Source organism: Bubalus kerabau, chromosome 11, assembly GCF_029407905.1.
Source record: "Bubalus kerabau isolate K-KA32 ecotype Philippines breed swamp buffalo chromosome 11, PCC_UOA_SB_1v2, whole genome shotgun sequence".
In the NCBI taxonomy this organism is placed as follows: Eukaryota; Metazoa; Chordata; class Mammalia; order Artiodactyla; family Bovidae; genus Bubalus; species Bubalus kerabau.
This window is the reverse complement of record NC_073634.1, coordinates 35,212,494-35,233,851: the sequence shown is the minus strand read 5'-3', so window position 1 is coordinate 35,233,851 and position 21,358 is coordinate 35,212,494. Positions and strand designations below refer to the sequence as shown.

The following is a 21,358-nucleotide window of genomic DNA, read 5'->3' as shown; positions in this document are numbered from 1 at the left end:
ATAATTTAATTTTGACTCAGAAAGCTAGTCAGAAGCTTAATGTCACCAAACCAATTCTGCTGGGTTCACATTTGTTGCATCTTGGTCCAAACTTAAATGCTTTCCACATCTCTTACTCACCTATAATTAAGTGTAATTATTGAATCTTGTGAGTTAATCATAGACTATTACTTGTTAACTGTTAATTGGAATGCAGCCGAAGCCAATATTAAATATTTTTCTTTCTTTCTCTCTCTTTTTTTTTTTTTTTTTTTTTTTTTGATTTCTAAGTATACTCTTTGGGCTTCCCTGGTGGCTCAGCTGGTAAAGAATCTGCCTACAGTGTGGGAGACCTGGGTTCGATCCCTGGGTTGGGGAGATCCCCTGGAGAAGGGAATGGCTAGTCACTCCAGTATTCTGGCCTGGAGAAGTTAAATGAATTAGATAAAGAGACAAGACTGATATTAATATTTCTAACCATGACCTCAAAAATTAACTAAGAAAGTTAAAAAGCTATAATTAGAATATTTCTAATGGGTTAATTCATATTTCACATTTCAGCACCTCTGTCTATTAAATTGGGACTTGCCTGGTGTCTCAGTGTTAAAGAATCTGACTGCCAATGCAGGAGATGTTAGGTTTGATCCCTGGGTCAAGAAGATCCCCTGGAGAAGGAAATGACAAGCCACTCTAGTATTCTTGCCAGGGAAATCCCATGAACAGAGGGGCCTGGTGAACTATAGTCCATGGGGTCACAAAACAGCCAGACATGGCTTAGCAACTAAGCAACAACAACAACCTGTTAAATTATGTCTGTTATTGTGATAAAGAGATAGCTAATGATAGTTTATATAAGGAGTGAGTTGCCATGCCCTCCTCCCGGCTATCTTCCCAACCCAGGAATCCAACCCATGGCTCCTGTGTCTCCTTAAAGACTGCATATAATAGTACTGTACATTGCTTTTTTGATATAATAAAACTGGTACAGAATTCAAATCTTATATTTACTTGCTTATTGATTGTAACACACAGACTTTATCTGCTGGAAGGGCATTAACATTTCTTTTTAAATATTAGGTTTATCACTACTGGAAAACAACAGTGAAAGCCCTCTTTTCCTTTTCAACAGAGTCACAAATTTTATTTAGCAAAAATCTCCATGGCTGTCTTTGTTAGGATGATGATATATTCTATTGAATTTGATTGGAAGTTTGAACACATCTTTCCAAAATGACAACTAATACTGAAAATGATTTAAGTAAATCTGTTAGCTGGGAAGAAAAAAGATACAAAGTAAAAGCAGGGATGCAGACAAAAATGCTAGGTAAAAACAGGGAGAGAGGAAAAACACTGGCCATTACTTTAGTTGGTCCCATTATAGAGTCTTTGAGCATCTGGCAATATCCAGAGTTATAATAAAACCTAAAGGGTATTGCGGATCCATTTCTGTTCCCAGGGCTTCTGAAGTATGAGACAATCTGCTCTGACCCTAGTGCAGGTGAAAATTTAGCCAACTAGTAGTTCTGAACACCTGGACTCATTTAATGTCCGTGAAATAAAAGTTACTGGGCTCTGCCTACCTCCATCTTGACAAGTTTGTCAGTGTTCAAAGTATCATAAAATGACAAGGATTTTGAGGCTCCAGGGCACTCTCATGTGGCCTCTTCTACTTCCAGGGGATCTTAAAAGGTGTGCAGAGGGAAGCAGCATGCTGTGACTGAAAAGCATCAGTTTGGAATCAAATAGTCTGGGTTAAATGTGACTAGATGTTTTAGCTTAGAGAAGTCACCTACTTGTTTTGAGTTTCAGACATCCTCCACATGATAACTCTAAGGCTGACAAATAGAGTTAGTATGAGGATTAAAGGGGTGAAGTTTTGAAAAGTAATTGATTTATTGTTTGGTATATACAATAGGAAGTATGCTAGCATCTCTCTCTTTCCAAAAGGCTTACTAATATCACATCTAAACTGCAGTCTCTTTTGAGCACCTCTGGATCCCTTCTGAGAAGCCTAGTAGTTGAGTATGATTAAGCTCACAAAATCTGAAACCAGATTATTTGAGACCAAATCACAGCTCAGATGCTTATTAGGCATCTGTTTTGGGGACAGTTATTAAGCCCTTTGAGGTTCAGCTCCCCCATCAAATAAATGGAAATAATAGCATATATTCTCATATAGTATTTCTTATAAACTGCTTAAGAGTTCCTACAACATGGCAAGTATCCAGGAAGGATAGCTTTTAACATCACTACCATCACCATCACCATCATCATCAATTCATCATCATGCATCTGCTACCAAATGCAGACTTTCTTGAATTTCCGCTCATTAGGGAAGCTTTGGCACTAATGTTACAAAACAGTTAATAAGTTGGATATGGTTTCCATTTAGCCTTAGAAGATATTTGTGATTAATTTCTCAATGGATTTTTATCTTCTCAATGAGTTTTGATTTATTATCATTTTGAAGGAGTGGGCATGTTTGGCAAAGGAATTATATAAGTTGGATATGAGATCACAGCATATTACTCTTGCTATGATTTTAATAATTAAAGATTTATCATAGATAACTCAAACACTGGAGAATACAATTAATCAAATGAGACATGTTTTCCTATATGGCATTGGCTTTTCAACTATGGTCAAGTTAGACATTTAAATGTTTCTTTGTACTTCGATAGATAGCCTACTCTTCAGTACTTGCTTCATAAAAAAGGGCATTTTTCACAGACAAGCATTGTCCTTTTGCTCATCAGAGTCAATGACCAGCTCCACCCTAAAGTTCTCAAGGTTCTTTTTCACCCCTAATATAAGGGATTGGTTATTTGAGGGTGAGGGAAACAAAGAAAGACCTAACTAGACAGAAGGAATAATAAAGATCCTGAGATGTAACCAAACATGTTATATTCATGTAAATGGAAGTCCTTTGTGATACAACAATGAGAAAAAGAGAAAGAATGTATGTTCTTTGGGTGGATGGCTAATAACTTGACTTTGCTTCTGATGGTTATCTCTCCTTCAGGCTTTGCTCTCTTATCAGAGTCCACAGGTCTCTTTAGAATACCCTCTGGCTCTTCCAGGGGAAGCATGAAAAGGGATGATCTCAAGGAACCCCCAGGCTTCCCTGGTAGCTCAGCTGGTAAAGAATCAGCCTGCAATGCAGGAGATCCCAGTTCAATTCCTGAGTCGGGAAGATCCTCTGGAGAAGGGATAGGCTACCCACTCCAGTATTCTTGGGCTTCTCTGGTGGCTCAATTGGTAAAGAATCTGCCTGAAATGTGGGAGACCTGAGTTCAGTCCCTTTGGGAAGACCCCCTGGAAAAGGGAACATCTATCTACTCCAGTATTCTGGCCTGGAGAATTCCATGGACTGTATAGTCCATGGGGTTGCAAAGAGTTGGACAGGACTGAGCCACTTTCAGGGAACCCCCAGTGATCACTGCTGTTGAGAAGTTAGCAATGAATATTTACCTTAAGTTCAAAATGCTCATACATTATTCAGATTTGAGCACTTTGTGTGATTTCACCTTCAAATTTCTAAGCCAAATTGCAGGAAAAATGTTATCTTCTGAATTCACTGATTCAAAATTTTTCCAGAAAAATAATTGGGTGAAAATGTATCTTCTTGTTTGAAGTGACTAGTTCATTACCTGGAAACTTGCATTTTAAGGCCTCAAGCACCAAACTTTGTTGATTTTTCTCTTTCAGGTGAACAGGAAAGTAAAATGGTCAAAGGTGAAAACTTTTCTTTCTTCGGCTAATTTGTAGAGGGTACTTAAAAAACAAGTCAAATGATTTCAAACAGTATTTTTAAGGTGAAAAGTGTACAGAGAACTCTTGCTACATCTCAAGATAAAAGAGCTCTCTAGAGAAATGAGTTAACAAGACATTCTACCCCACAAAGAAACTAAACGTGTTACATTAGCTTTGAAATATAAGCATAGAATGATGAATCATTTTTTGACATTGTAGAAGTAAATGACTTTTAGAAAATGTGGTGAGTCCCTGTTGATTCAGAAAGGCTTTATATATTACATTTCATAAAGCACACTGATGAATGAAACTTAGGAACAAACAATTAGATGAATGTCAAGATACATACTGTTAGGTTCTACATTTATATCAACAATTTTCCATTCTTAAATTGGAAGATTTTTAAAATGTGATTAGCCATCTATTTTGCAATTGCTTTATGTCTGCAAATGATGCAATTTAGTTTTTTTGTGTGTAATTCCTTAATCTAGTTTAATCTTCTAGATAAAATTTCTGAATAATGCCTACATATGTTCATACATAATTTATATTTCTCTGTCTCTACAGAGAGTCCATGTATTTATATCTGAATCTGCATATGTATATCACAGCATCTGTCTTTTTATTCATATATATTTTCCTCCGCAGGGCCTATGCACATACTATTTCCTCTGCCTGGAAAACTCTTACTCCCATTGCTGACTTTTTCACATCTTCAGCTCCTCAGGGAGGCTTTCCTTAATCATGCAATGCCTCTCATAACACCCTGCCCTTTTCCTCTTGACCCTTAGCATACTTTCTATGTTAATATAAATTTTAATATATAAAGAAATGTTATTATATAAAGAAATAATTTTAATATATAAAGAAATAATAAGAGACTTAAAGCTTCATAATGGCAGTGGCACTATTTTGTTAACCCCTGTTTATTCAGAATTTGGTAAAATGTCAGGAGTACAGTATGAAATCCATCTGTATTTGTTGAATGAATGAATCAGTAAATAAATAAATACAAGTGAAGACTTACACAAGTTTAGTATTTTTTGTTTCCAGAATTTTGGTGTCACTTATCCAAAGAAATCATATAATTTAGAAAAAAAAAATGAATGTATATAAACACAATCAACATGTACCTATTTAAAATTTTAAATCCTGGATAGAGTGGTGTAGCATTTTCATGAAATGTATGGCATCTAATAGAAACTTGCTGAATGTTTCTTATTATTTTATTTTCATGACAATATTACTGTTTTATTAAGACAAAGAAAGGTCATAATCATCAAGAGCGTCAGCCTTAGAGATTTTATATTCTCTTCTGAAAACTCTTTTCTGCCAAAATTACACATATAAACATAGATTTATTTTTTGATGGCTACAGAAATCATTGCTTACCACACTGGGGATAATAGAACCTTGCTGCTTCTATATAAAATAGTCTTTGGTGAATGCCTTTGTCTGCCCATATGTTGTTGTTGTTTAGTTGCTAAGTCATGTCTGACTCTTTTATGATCCCAAGAACTGTACCCTGCCAGGCTCCTCTGTCCATGAGTTTTCCCAGGCAAGAATACTGGAGTGGGTTGTCATTTCCTTTCACCAGGGGATTTTCCCAACCCAAGGATTGAACCTGTGTCTCCTGCAGTGGCAGACAGATTATTTACACTGAGCCACCTGGAAAGCCTACCTATATATATATATACACCTTTGCTTTTTCTAAGAATATAGACAGGTTTTCCTGGGCAAGAAGTCAACAAAAATGAAAAAGTGAAAGGTAGCCCTGTCAACTTTTCTCTTGGAATGTGTTTCAAATTAAGTCTCTGCTCAAAGCTTGTGGAAACCAAGATAGCATTATTTAAAAGTCAATTCATCAAACACACTTGAAAATATTATCTCACTATTATTTTTCTGGTTTCAAGTCAAAGTTTACAAAAACAATTAAAAATATTATATCCCTTCCAAACTAACCTTTTAATTTCATGTATATTTTATAATCATTCACTAACTGAGTCATTCAAATTTTACAGATTTTAAAAATAATTTTCTTTCTTTATTTTTTGGCTGTGCTGTGTCTTCATTTCTGTGCAGGCTTTTCTCTAGCTGTGGTGAGCAGAGGGCTGCTCTTGAGTTGAGGTGTATGAGCTTCTCATTGTGGTAACTTCTTTTATTGCAGAATGTGGGCTCTAGGCACACAGGCTTAGTAGTTGCGGTTCCTCAGCTCTGGTGCACAGATTTAATAGTTGTGGCACAACTATTTGCTCTGTGGCATGTGGAATCTTCCTGGATCAGAGAGTGAATCTATTTCTCCTGCATTAGCAGGCAGATTCTTTGCCACTGAGCCAGCAGGGAAGTCCCTAAAGATTCTGTTAATATAAAGACTAATTTTACTTTACTTACAACCTAGTTACTAAGATAATATTTACCATGAAGAGGACTGAAGCCACCATCCACAGATGTTTTATCTCTTGTCTGAAAGATAGTGTTCTCTATGCTGTGGAAATTTGAAAGTCAGACCATAATTGCATAGTCAGCTCTCCATGAAAATGATGGTTCTGGGATACAAGTAAATGAAATCCACAAATAATCCCAGACTTCTTTTATAAAAAAACTATTTTACATAGAAATTCCAACAACTATTGCAACTGGGAGAGTTGAATGTCCTATTCCTGTCCAATTTCTGGGCAGGAATTAATAACAAGCAGTGTAACAGCCCAAAGACAAGGAATCAAAGAGAAACAGAGAAACAAAGGTTATGGTTTTAATTAGCAGCTGAAACCCAGTGTTTATTGCCTACAGTTTCCTGAATGACCATAAAATACGACCAAAGCTAATTTAACACCCAACCAAGGGTTTAAAGGTCATAATAAAACAAATTTTAAAAACCATAAACAAGCCATATTTGATCAACCCACTGAACTCTTGATAAGGCTTAAGTAGGTGTCACCTTATATCTCCATGCAGCAGCTCAAGAGGTTTGTCATGATGCCAGACCACTGGGCTACACGTTCAACCCAGAGATCTTACTGTGAAAAGTTAAGAACCTGAGATGGGTCACCAGTCAATGCCTGCTTTTCACTCTGCTTAATTTCTGCTTTTTGATTATTCAGGGAAAGAGAGCTTAATGATAGTACACATTCTTTATATACAAGGACACATTTAAAGATGCATATTTCTATTTTATGATGCTTATTTATTTCAGTGGATGGAAATGCAGAATTAATGATCTTAAATAGCTGTCTCTGATTCCCAAGAGAATAATTTTGCTTTATTTCATCCTAGAGTTGTGTGGCATCATGCAGAGATATGCTATTTGAACCATGGAAAGTATGATGAAAAAGACTTGAGATTTATGAACCCATAGCCACACTGGGAAAACTTCATAATGGTTGGAGAATGTCTTTTAAAATATAAAAGATAATGGTAAAGAATCTGCTTGCAATGTGGGGGACCTGGGTTCAATTCCTGGGTTGGAAAGATCCCCTGGAGGAGGGCTTGGCAACCAATCCAGTATTCTTGCCTGGAGAATTCCCATGGACAGAGGAGGCCGATGGGCTACAGTCCTTGGGATTGCAAAGAGTTGGGCATGACTGAGCTACTAAGTACAGCAAAATCCAGTATAGGCTCAACTGGTAAGCAAAATAGAGATAGTTTCAAAATATCAACAGTAAGATGACCGCCCCTTTCAAAGACACCGCCACCAGTCACTTAGTAGGCTAGTTTCATCCCAACAGTATTCTGATTATTGATTTAATTTCATCTAAGGAGAGATAATGTGAGGAAATGGAGGCATTGAAGAGTCAGTGTTATCACTAGAACTCAGGGTCTGTCTGTCCTCCAAAGAAGAACTCATTGGCTTCTGTGCTCACCACCACCACCGAGTCCTACAAACGTGGTAAGCCATGTGATCTTACCCATAAAGACAAGTCTCTCATGCGCTCTGAAGAGAAGGGTTATATTTTCTTGGGAAAAAAAAAAAAAAACAAACACACAAGGTTTACAAAAACCTCCTAGGTTATTCTGAAACATCGGTCTAGTGGGATATCCCCTTTCCCCTTATAAATTGAAGAATTTCTGATTTAAAAATATAACTCAATCCTAGATCTCAGCTATTGTACAAACACTGAAAAAAATCTAGGACTCAAATTCAAATGTAAGTACCTTTGATTTATTTCAAAAAACTAACAAGTCCTTTCTTCCTTTCTCCCTCCTTCTCTCCTTCTCTCTCCCTCTCTCTCTTTCTATTTTGTCTCCCTCTATACTAACCACTAAGCAATCCATTTAGGCTTTTCATAGAATGATAGTATCATTAACATTGGAGGGTTCATAGAGAGGTGTCTAATCAAGCAGTCTCTGCTTCAGTACAACCAATGGCTGAACAGTTTATACTATAGGTGAGCATGATTAGATTTTAGAATAGTTCCTCTTAAGCCAGCTGGTAGATAGATGCTTTTACTTTGGTCAGTTCTCAGTTTTTCCAAGCTTTCATTCTCAGTTTTTTTTAGCTTTTTAATTTGCAAAGTAGATATGGTACTTCACAAATTGTTGTGAAAATCGGTCAAGGTACTGTATGTTCTAACTGCACCGCAATGACTAGATAATTCAAGCATTGTTTTAATTAACTTCCATCAAACTACTGTGAAGTAAAACATTGTTTTCCAAATGTAAGAATAGCAATGATAGAAGTAATAATAATAATTGAGCTCAGAGGTGCTGAGTGGCCATTAAGTGTGCTAAGAACTTTATACGCATTATCTCATCAAAAGAAAATTGCAGTGTGATGAAAACATCCTGGAATTAAATAATGGTGATGCTGCACAACCTTGCAAATGTTCTAAAATCACTGAAGTGTATACTTTAAAAGGACAGATTTTATGGTAGGTGAATTAGATCTCAATTTAAAAAAGAATGTGTAGGTGCAAGAGCCTTGGAAAACTATAAGCACAGAGGTAGTCCTCATAGTGCTGTGAAGGAAACAATAAGGAATAAGTCAGTTTGGGGTTTTTGTTTGCTTTTTTACTCTCAAGTTCTTTATCATATGGTTGAGAAGTTACAACAGGTACATAAAAACTAACACCTAAAACAAGTAGTGTGGGTTGGGGGGCTGTCATGAGCTTACAAAGTTTTATTAGACAGTCTGAAGACCAGAAGATGAGTATAAGCCTCCAGAAGGGTGATACCATTGTCAGGATATAGTTTCATGGAATCAAAGAAGCTGCTGCTGCTAAGTCACTTCAGTCATGTCTGACTCTGTGTGACCCCATAGACAGCAGCCCACGAGGCTCCGCTGTCCCTGGGATTCTCCAGGCAAGAACACTGGAGTGGGTTGTCATTTCCTTCTCCAATGCATGAAAGTGAAAAGCGAAAGTGAAGTCGCTCAGTCATGTCTGACTCCTAGCGACCCCATGGACTGCAGCCCACCAGGCTCCTCCGTCCATGGGGTTTTCCAGGCAAGAGTACTGGAGTGGGGTGCCATCACCTTCTCCTTCAAAGAAGCTATAGCAGTCTAAAGAACATGGGCACATTAGAAAAGGTATATTGTCCTCCATGAAGATTTGATGAGTAAATGAAAATATGATTTTCTTAGAATGCATGAGCCTTTAATGATATCTCGCTACAGTGATCACTCTAGATGTTAGCCACTTCTGGTTCTTTATCATGTGGTGCTGTGAAATGCCATCAGCCAAAAAGAAAGGTGTACTTCTCAATAACCCTGCTCTTGACTCCATTCTTTGATTTCAGGATCTTGTAGAACATGGACACAACTGAAAATACTTTGTTTTTACAAAATCCCTCCAATTTGATGAGGTTTCCATGCTTATATTTATTAGCTGTATGATTTGAGGCACATTATTTAAACTCTCTGAGCAGATACAGAAAATAACACTTAGCTTTATGTCAGCTAGGTGTTTCAGGTAGATTCCTGGTATGTTTCAAAAGTCTATTATGAGAAGGCCTCATTCTATTATTACTGAATGTCTGGTGCTCAGTGAGCCCTGTAGTGTGTAGGGCCCAGAAAGAGAGACGGGAGGCAGAGAGAACATATCTTCTACATCCCTGAATGTCTTTGGTATCCACTGGCTGGCTGACAGCTGTCCAACTGGCTTGCTTCTGCCATACAGTCGAAGGCTTCCTGAGGCACTTTGAAACCTTCCTCACAGAGCAGCTCTGCTCCCCCTGCCAATCCCGCCCCTCTTTTAAGGGTATGAGTATTTTCATGCGTTATTTATCTCCCTTTTATCTCTCCAATTTGATTGAAAACTTTCTGAAGGGCAGAGAACACACATGACCTGTTTGTATTGTCTGCACACTTATCAAATGCAGAATGCATATTATTCAATTTTGTATTTATTAACTGAAAGAAGAAAAAAGTATTAGTCAATAGGGAAAGTGGAAGACAGGGGAGCAGCGACCTTCTGTTTTTGAAATGGTGTGGGGTTTCTACTGGGGAGAGAGAGTGCATTGCCAGCTCAGTCCAGGTTAAAATGACTAGATCCAAACCATGTGTTGACATTACAGTCCATCTAGACAGGTAAGCACAATCTCTACCATGCGGACCCCTGAGTCACTAACTGGAAAATGTTCAGGGGTTACATTAGCAGTTATCTGAACTGGTATCGCTATTTTGAGGTGAGAGAACAGATGCCTCTCTGACTCTAACACTTTGCAGTGTCACTTACTCCCAGCAGCAGTGACTCTAGGTCTCAGCGTCATCATCAGCCTTAAAATCTTGTTCCCTGATGAGGATTAGTCTCTGGAGGAGCAAAACACGACATTTAACCTGACTCTGATTTTAGTTGACAGGATAGACTTGGACATGGGGATTGTTCTGTACAATAGGAAATGAACCTGAGTGTTGAGTGCATTTAAAGACATAATCAAGTTCTCTCCGCAGTGGGGCCCTGGAGTATTGAGCTGTACTGTATGGCACAACAGAAGCTTATAGACCATAAGCAAGTCTCCTTGCTAATCTACATGCCATGCTGGATTACACACTTATTTATTTTGTTTAGTGGTATTATAAGGGTATGATAAATAAATGAACAACAATAAAAAAAGACACTTTTTTTTTTTTTTTAACTGTTTTCTTGGACATAATTGAGCTAAACACTTCTTCCTAACAACCCCAGAATAGGGAACAAAGCAGTGGATGTATCTGTATGCCATAGTATATATATTTTGTTGTATCTATTTCATATGCATATAGATTGAAATTTATCTGCATCTTGAACATCAAACATCCTGCTTGAAGTATGCCCAAGATATTGAGTAAATCATTAAATCCAGATCTTGATTAAAACAAATATTTTTCAAATGAGTATGTGATTGCAGATGGAACTAAAAGATGAATTAACTTTAGTGTCACTGGCTAAATCTTTCAAGTTCCTTCCTGGTGTCATCTTTCATGTTTCCTTTTAACTTGGTTTAATAATATAATCCTTATTGTGAAATCAGCTTATGTGAAAAAATCAATAATTACCTTTGTCACTATTTATTTAATGAATCCATGGAAAGACTTCATGAAACTATAAATGCCTCGTTACTGATATTCTCATAATAGACTTTTGAAATTATTATGTGAGCCAGTTATCTATTTTAAGGAAGATACAGTGTTGAAAGATAAGTACATGTCCGGTGAAACTGCTGCTGGTTTTGCTAATGCAATATTCATGAGAATTTGCCAGAGACAATCACATTTAATCCCAGAGAATAAGAATTTGAAATGAATTCTTTTAAATTGTAATTATCCATTGGGAAGAAAGTTCAGCAAGTTTTATTGTTTATGTAATTGAAATGACTTTCTATCCTGTTAATATGGGAGGGGTGTGTTTTGAGAATATTTACAGTTTCTGAATAGAACTATAAATATTGGCACTCTAAATATGCTTGATATTAATATTTTATTGTTTATATGCCTTTTTATTTGTTTTTAGGGGAAAAATTGGCCTATTGGCTATTATTTATACTTAAACTGTTTTTCAAGAACTTGATGCAACCTGGAGTGAAGTAAATGTTGTCTGCATTAGGGTACAATCTATTGTTTGAAACTTCTCAGGTGATATTTCAGTTCTAGTTGACTCTGGACTTTGAATCCATGAGATGTCAAAGATGTTGGAAACTGAAGGACCAAATCAGCATATGCAGGGAAATATGAGCATCGTTTAAAGTCAGAAGCTCTCCAAGCATCACCAGTTCTCACTGTTTCTTAACAGTCTGTTTTGTTGCAAGAAATGAATCCCTGAGAAATCTGGGAATTTCTTTACACTAGAAGACATATATTTTATCACATATACATGGGACCTAGAAAAATGGTACAGATGAACCTATTTTCAGGGCAGAAATAGAGATGCAAACATATAAAATGGACATGTGGACATGGAGCGGCAGAGAGGAGGTAGAATGAATTGGGAGATTGGGATTACCATATAACACTACCAGGGGTAACATGGATAGCTAGTGGGAACCTGCTGTATAGCACAGGGAGCTCAGCTCAGTGCTCTTTGGGGACCAAGATGGCTGGGATGGGGTGGGAAGTGGGAGGGAGATCCAAGAGGGAGGGAATGTATGTATACATAGAGCCAATTCACTTCATTGTACCGCAGAGATTAATACAACATTATAAAGCAACTAGACCCCAATAAATTATATGGTGGTAGTGATTTAGTAGCTAAGTCATGCCCTACTCTTTGAGATCCCGTAGACAATAGCCAGCCAGGCTCCTCTGTCCCTGGGATTTCACAGGCAAGGATACTGGAGTGGGTTGCCATTTCCTTCTCCAGGGGATCTTCCCAACCCAGAGGTTGAATTCACATCTCCTGCTTGGCAGGCAGATTCTTTACCACTGAGCCATGTGAGAAGCCCCAATAAATTATATATATAAACTCAAAAAAGAAAATAAGCATTTTACATTTCACATTGCCAAAAAATATAGGGATAAGGTAAAGGACTCTTTTTCAGATTTTGGTGCGTTTTGCATCTTTAGCATTGTAACGTGTCTATTCACAGAACTTGAATCTCATTAATGATTAGAACTCTGATGAAAATAGCCTTCTGCAGCCTTCCTGTCAGAACAAGTAGTAAACTTTAAGAATTTCTTTCTGTCTATTCTGGGATAAGATACATGTCTATAATAGAAGAAATACAAAAGCACTCAACTCTAGAGTAACAGATATCCTCACATGCTTGTTATGGTGAAAGAGTAGATTCCTAGGTTGTGACAGGAATTTAAAACTGTTCCATGGAATATTTCTTCTTTACTCCAGTAAAGTCTAGGAAAAGCCTCATTATTACCTTGGTCACTCTTGGATAATGAAAAAAAGTCCTCTGTTCATGTCGATATGATTTCGGCTTATGTATATGCTCAGTCTGTCAATCATGTCTGACTCTTTGCAACCCCATGCACTGTAACCTGCCAGGCTCCTCTGTCCATGGAATTTTCCAGATAAGAAAACTGGTGTGAGTTGCCATTTGCTACTCCAGGGGATCTTCTCTTGAGTCTCCTGCATTGGCAGGCAAATTCTTTACCGCTGTGCCAACTGGGAAGCCCAGTTTCAGCTTACTCGTTTGTAATAATAAATAGAGTTTCAGTTAAAGCCAGCCTCATGCCTGCTTGGGCTGCCTTGGAGCTGCTACTTGCATGGGGTGAGGGAACAGGGTCATGTCTCCTCTTACTTCCAAGGCCTTTACTCCTCCTCCTTTCTGATTGCTCCAGGTATGAAGCAGGAGAAGGAAGAGGAGATAAGGAGCAGAAATGATCTTACTTGGCTAATACAGTAGTAACCATCTAGCTGGGTTTAGCCCATGCTTAAATTTGGCTCGGAGAAGCGCTTTTGGGGGACATTTTGGTGGGATTTTTGTGTGTGTGTGCTCTTAACCACATGGTTGAAATTTCTTTACTTGCAATTCCCTGAAAGTGGGTAAATGCACCTCCTTCAGATAGTCATTTAGGATTTCACCTCAGTCCCTGCACACCCATCACTGCAACTCCATGCTCTTTCTGTTGAGTTGTCTTCACTACCCACCACCTCTCTCTCCAGGGACCCTCTTGGATAGAATACGACACTGTTCTGTGCTGGCTCTCTAACCCATGGTCCATGTGTAATGCTTACCTGTTCTTTCTTCTAATGAAATATTAACAGGTTATCCCTGGGGCAGTAGTAACTCCTTGCTCTGCCATCAAAGCATCAGCCAGTAATAGTCTCTCCCCTTGAAGATTTGTTGGGCAAGAGTCAAATCCCAGGCAAGGGCAGCCAAGGTGGCTGATTACCCCCACAACTGCTCCCAACTTCCAGGAGACAAGTATCAAACTTCCTGGGATGTGCCATTAAAGTCCCTTTCCCCTGTACCCCTAAGATAAGGGAAAAGCAACCTTCTATCTTGGAGATACATGCAAATCACATCACACCCCAATTTTCTCCAAAAATCCTCTTCTAATTATCAATCACCTCTTGGTCTTTCTTGCCTTTTTAATTGGCTGCAAATAGGTAATTACTCAAGGGTCCCAAAAGTAGTTTTCAGTGGTCTTCTTTGCAAGTCTGGATTAGGCAGTCTTGTACCTCATTTTGTAAAAGGAAAGTTGAAACTGGCCTTTTTGTTTGTTTGTTCTTTGTTTACTTACTGACATGTCAAGATTGCAGCTGAAACTGAGACAAAAGAGTCCATTTTAACATCCAGTTATGTCCATGGTAAAGGTTGAGGGCAGAAGGAGAAGAGAGAGTCAGAGGATGAGATGAATGGGTGGCATTACCAATGCAATGGACATGAACTTGAGCATACTTTGGGAGATGGTGAGGACAAAGAGGCCGGGTGTGCTGCAGTCTATGGGGTCACAAAGAGTTGGACATGACTGGGCAACTGAAAAACAAATGTCCATATATCAGTCGCTTACTATCTTCTCTCAAATTATTTTAAGCATGCATTGATTGATACATACAAACAATCTGCAGAGCATAATAAGCCTCCATGGTGCTCCTTATTCTATCCAGAAAGATAAAACAAGTAACAAAGAACAACCAGACTTACCAAATATGCTACCTGTAGCTAGAGGATGACCCAATATTCCTAAAATTCAGCCTAGTGTAATGATTAGGAGCTCAACCACTGGAGCCCAACTGTCTGGGTTTGAATCACAGCTTTTCTCTTTCTAGCTGCATGACTTTAGCTAAATCACTTTATCATTCTGTGCTTCAATTTCCTCATCTGTCAAATGCAGACAGAATAATACCCCTCTCTTGGAGTTGATAGGAAAAATATCAGAGTTAGTATTGGTAAAGTGCTTAGGATACTATAGAGTTGTTGCTTAAATAAAGATAACTTAATAAACTATTCTTAAAAAATTTCCTGTGGCATTGTATCACAGGTGTTAAAATATAAATATGCCATGTTAAATATTTTACTGAAAATGAGCAGAGAGGAATCCTACTAAAATGAAAAAATAATGAATGTTTACACAAAATACCTAGGCTTTAAAATTTTCTACAAAAGTCTTTATAGATCCTTGGATAAAAAGTGTTCATTGAAATCCTCTTGCTTATCTTCTGAATCAATCTATAAGAAAGCAAAACACCTTACAATGGCATATACTTTAAAGTAAGAAACTTGAGAAATATGGTAGAATATAAAAATAAGCCCAGGTTAAAACAGAAGAGCAGAGGTCTATGCGGCTTGTTAAATTTCCCTCCTCATTTTGACTGAGTTTCCTAATAACCCAAGTCAGAAAGGAAATGTGATTTTGTCATATTGTCCATCAAGCACAAAACAAATCAAAACACACAAAAATAAAAGCTGTGCTAACCTGTTACAGGAAAGAGCTCTTTTGTGGACCCTAAGAACCAGGAATAAGAAAAACAGAAGGGAACAATGACAGTGATCAGTGTCCCAAACAACATCTTCAAATACTTCCCTTCAATTAATGTAGTGTTATACAAGATTTTTTTTTAATTAGTACAATCACTCTCAGTGTAAGCTGATGTCATACTCTTGCTGCTTAGTTCAATGATGAGAATCCAGCAAGAGGTCAAGAGGATGTGGTCCAAATCTTCAGGTTTCCGATGTCCTGGTTTTAAATTTCTGCAGGAATGGATGGACTGTGTGTCCTTTACATCCCCTTCCCCCCATGTTGTTCCAGTCATCTGAGGTTTGACAAAAGGTGAGCTGCCGACAATTTGAGGTTATGTACTCTGACAAGGGCCTGCAGTGCGAGTGTTCTCTGCTACTGATTAAGGGCAAGTCCACATGCTTTAAAAATAACTGAACTCATGCCAGAGTTGGCAGCCCTGCTGTTAGAGAAGGCTTCTCAAAGGCAGAGGGCATAAGCACATGTTTCTCTTTGGTGCTTTGTATAATGAAAGTATAAAGTTAACAGCCACAAACTTTGCACTGAGAATAATCTGTAATGTTGCTTCACATAATTTAGAGAGCTAATTTTAGATAGCCATATCTTAACTTCATCTTAGCTTAGATATACACTAAGAACGAGGGAACTGAATTCTAACTCTGGCATCCCTCCTTTTAATTATACGACCTTGAACAAGTCATTGCACCTTCCTGCATCATCATTTCAGCATCTGTAAAATAATTTGAGTAAATTTCAGAGTCTTAGCATAGGAGGATCTTCTGTGTGTGAATAATGATTGCACTCACTAAATGCCTGTGTGTTCATACTCTGGAGAATGATTTTCTATATTGTGAGCCTTTGTCCACGTTATATTCAGAAATAGACTTTATTGCTCTGATTTCACCAGTTATTAAAAGGGAGAATTTCAAGCCTCATTTTTCTTGTGAAATGGAAGGCATGGATTAAAGGAACTATGTTAGAGAACATGAAAGTATATCGTTTCACACAGGCAGCTGTGCACCTTGTCTGTGGCAACCCCTGGGAAGAAGGCGGCTCAATTCTCTTGAAAGCGTGCTTTTTAAATATTAATTATCCGTGAGAGAGATGCTTCAGATTTGCCCAGATGTCAAGAACATAGCACAAATTTTAAGAAATAAAATGGAAGGAGAGCAACTGTTGTTCTGAAGCATATTTTTGAGCAATACCCTGAATGTAATCCTTACTAAATACTGATGAATCAGCACAACTTCCACTCAACTCTTTTTACTCCTCTGCTCTCTTCCAGCATCAAGGAAAAATTGGAGTTAAATTTAATGTTGGGACAGATGACATCGCCATTGAAGAGTCCAATGCAATCATTAACGATGGGAAGTACCACGTAGTCCGTTTCACGAGAAGTGGTGGTAATGCCACGTTGCAGGTGGACAGCTGGCCGGTGATTGAACGCTACCCTGCAGGTAAGCCGGCCAATGTGTATCGCGGGAAGAGTTCTTGAAAAACAAACGAAAACGAAGCATTGTTTTGCGTCCGTTTCACCCCATTGTGGGTTTTCTGAGAAACCATCAAGTATTTATTGGACGTTAGAGTCGTGTGAATGTAATGCTATCCTAAACTGTTCTTGATACAGTGTACAAATGGCATTATATAGGAGAACTTGAAGGCACACGTTATAGTTTGCAAAATTCCGGACATCAGTGAAACCAGAAAAATGCACACATAGAAGGCACAACATGTCAAAGCTCTTTTTACTGGATCCTTGCATTGGAACAAAGGAAAGGCTTTGTCAAAAGTAACAAAGTTAGAAGTCAAAACTAAGACAGGGAATATTATACCACTTTTCTCTGAAAGAAAATAGGATGATGCAGTTCCTTTGATGATGGTACATAGCTGAAACCCATGAAAGCTGCCGGCGGGGACAAACAAAAATAGTAAAGGAACTCTGTCTAGTACCATAAATAAGCAGTTATGAAAACATGTAAGTAAATGACGTTTGTTTTCACTGTCCTAAACCATGGGGTTTTACACAGATTCTGTGACACTAGGATTAGTCATTTCAAGTCTATAAAATGAACGTTAATTTATTATTGATAAAATAAAAATTATCTTTCTTCATCATTAATGAGTTTTGTCAGTACTATTACTGAAACAGACAGTACATTAGAAATTAAACCAGTTACTTGTGATTGCATATACTCTCAATTTTTAAAATGCCATTGTAAAGTAAAATTCAAATTAAAGCACAAAGGTATTTTGCTCTAATTATTATCCTTTCCATATTTTAGTGCAAAATAGACTACTAGAAACATTGTCTCATTTTTCTGCACACCCCTTTTGGAAACAACTCTTTTATATACAGCAGCAGATTTATAGCATGGTAGAAAGAAAGATTAAAAAAAGAAAATTTCATTTGGCACAATAAAATGATTACCAAAACTTATGCAGAAATTTCTCTATTACAGTATTTGTTTCTTGCAAGAAGTAATTCAAGGAAGTAACTAACTTACAAAATAAAAACCTTTTTCCTTAGTAGTTACACATAATTATGAAATGAAATATCTGTGATGCCCTCTGGGACCTTTTATAATTTATAACATCTACATATTTAAGCTGTACTTCAAACCTATTCTGTAAATCTGGTGCTTTACAAATATATACTGAATTTAGTGTAATAAATACTGTCTTCTTCTGAAAATACAGAATTCATAGGCAAGCACATTAATAATACACCCAGTACCTTTTAAAATACTGTCATTTAATAGATACAATAGATATTTACTGAATTGATGTCATTCGAATCATCCAGGTCTTAAGACTACAATTATGAGAATGCACACCTTCTGTTACCAACTATAATAAGATAAAGGAATGGAAGATCTGGAAGCAAAGTAACTTAAATGTGAATGCAGTGTTATATAGCCCCTGCTAACCCTTATCACATTTACTGAATTCTAATAGAAATGTAATTTTTATAATAACTGCAGCCTTAGTGAAATGACAGGAGCCGACTGGATTTTAATCTAAAGTCCAGATTAATCAATACCTATTTACTGAGAGGAAATCATTGCACTGGATACCACTGAAGACATAAAGTAGGGTAAAGTCTAGACTCTGCCCCTGGGATGTGGTCCTCTGTGAACAGTGGACCTGAACTTGTAAAAGGACAAATCCTGTTACTCTTATATTAGAGTGCTGCAGTTGCCTCTTGAAACTTAACTTGGTTTCACCAGTTACCTCATTAAAATGATCTTAGTTCATTAACTTTTCACTCGTGTTACACTTTCCAAGCCAGTATCTTTAAGAACCCTGCTCTAGAGAATGTTAATGGTGACCTCTGGCAGGAGAAAGGAAGCCCCACCCTCAAATTAGTTTGGGAACTTCTGGGTTAAACTAAGTTAAAAATATCTACACTTGGACTTTATATTAATACCATATTGAATCTCTAAAAGAGAAATACAGTATGCATTTCCCAAGCATACATAAACAGAACCTAGTTTTTTGATGTGCTAATAATGCATTTAGATAAATATTTTATGTTTTTAAAAACTTCTATACCTCATTATTTTAAAATATTTTATCTGATTATCAGCACTTTAATTGTGTAGATACCAGATACTATATTCTAGGCACAGTCCAGAAAGGGGTGGCCTCTGTCTTTTTGTGGCATCAGTCAGTTCAGTCGCTCAGTCGTGTCTGACTCTCTGCGACCCCATGGACTGTAGCACACCAGGCCTCCCTGTCCATCGCCAACTCCCAGGGCTTGCTCAAACTCATGTCCATTGAGTCAGTGACGCCATCCAGCCATCTCATCCTCTGTCATCCTCTTCTCCTCCTGCCTTCAATCTTTCCCAGCATCAGGGTCTTTTCCAATGAATCCGTTTTGTGGCCTGCCAATGTCCAATTTGAATACTAGTAGCTGAGACTGGAGCAGTATTAATTAACTTATAAAACATATAAATGCACTTACCACAAAGCACTATAATGAAAAGTTAACAAATATTTGTATTTGTTCTAGACATATTTTTATACATATAATGTACCAATTAAATGTTTTCTCAATATAAAATATATTTAAAAGTCAGAAGCTGGCAAAATCATGATAATTAAAAAGCAAATCTCTAGAAATACTCAATTTCGATTTCATCTTTTATAGTCAAAGATTCTAAGAGTCCTTCCAGCAAAAATTGTTTTAGATATAATTAATAAATCAAAGGTGAGCAAAGTTGCAGTTATTCTGAAGGATATAAGCAAGAGTAAACCACTGAATCTGCCCTCAAGGAAATTAGAGCAGTTGTGAGGAATTTTGATATATACATATAAAAAGTTAATGAACAGCATGTAAAAAACTCAGGGGAGTCACCATGGTTGTCATCAAGCATTTTATTAATCATCTGCTCTGCCTGCATTTCAGCATGATATTGAGATAGGAAATAAGCCATGACAATTTCAAATACCTTTTCTCTCGGAGCTTCATTGGCAACAGTTCCATGAAGACCGAATACAGATTTCTAAGTACGTGTCACCTAGAACAAAGTGATTGTATATATAAATTCAATAGAAATGTTTAGTATATCTCTTTTATATTGGTTTGTAGTATGAGCATTTTTATTTTAAAAGGTTTTTGATTATTATTCATTAGAAAAACAGCTGGACCAATGCTTTTACCACTAAATCCTGTAATCAGAAAAGTGGGAACCAATTGACTATATTTGGTTCCTTTTTAAGTGCCTGTACTGCAAAATATAGGTAATGGGGTTGAAATTAGTAATTAAGTATACCACTTAACCTTCCATTATAGTGCTTTGTAGTAAGTGCTTTTATATGAAGCAATTCATCTGGTAGCGACACTATATCTTTAATGAAAAGCATCTAAAGCATTGACCAGTGCCGTTAGCCTATAATTGTCTGGAAGGCTTTCATAGAGAAACTAATTAGCAGAGGTAGATTTTATGCTCTTTTGGAGTGCATGAAATATTCTCATAACTCAACAATTCATGTTAGAATAAATATTGAATTTTCTGAATAGTAGACCCAGTTTTCATTATGCTCTGTGCATGGAGAAAAGTATAGAAATAATATTTTGCAAACCATTTAAAGTTGAAAAAGTCATTTCTTGGTGCTTATCAGTTAAAGCTCTAGAATATAATGCATCATTAATCCCTGATTTGTTCCTAATTGCAGTTAGTAAAATTTTCTCTCTCAACCAAAATAGACTTCCTCTTCTCATGATGTTAATCCACAAAGCCTAACATAATTTTACTTGCCCACACTAAAGATTAATCCATATAAATCACAATTACCTTTGAGGTTAAACTTTGGGTTCATTTTTCTACCACAGTGTGCCAAAAAGATGTTACTTATTCTATACAAATATCCATTTTATTCCTGTCCAAGTTAATACATCAAATCAACAAACATCTAGACTTACCATCTGGTTACAGAGATACATAAAAATGTTCAAGATTAATGTATTATATGAGAAAATACAAGTTTTATCATATCATATTTAGCTAATTTCTGAATAAGACATGCTAAGAAACAAAGATAAAATAGTTTCAGGGAAGAAGAGCCATTTTAGAGAGTGGTCTAGTTAAGGCTACAAAAAATACAGGAAATTTGATTTGGGTCTTTAAAGGTTAGATTTTTACTTAGAGGGTGACATGCATTCATTTTAATGGGATTAGCAGGAACAGATAGTGACAAAATAATTAGAAAGCTTTTAAAAAGCCCAGGTGTCAAAAGATAAGACCTAAAATAAGATGTGAGGGCGTGAGAAAACAAAGAGGTTGAACATAGAATACA

At 37.0% G+C, this 21,358-nt stretch overlaps 1 protein-coding gene across 2 annotated transcripts in view; it reads left to right on the top strand.

Moving 5' to 3' along the window:
* Positions 1-21,358, top strand: part of NRXN1 (neurexin 1) — a 756,469-nt gene that overhangs the window by 544,537 nt on the left and 190,574 nt on the right. For both annotated transcript variants that reach the window (XM_055540064.1, XM_055540063.1), the window contains one exon: positions 16,845-17,016. In XM_055540064.1, coding sequence (XP_055396039.1) covers positions 16,845-17,016 — 172 coding nt within the window. The remainder of the gene's footprint in view (positions 1-16,844; positions 17,017-21,358) is intronic.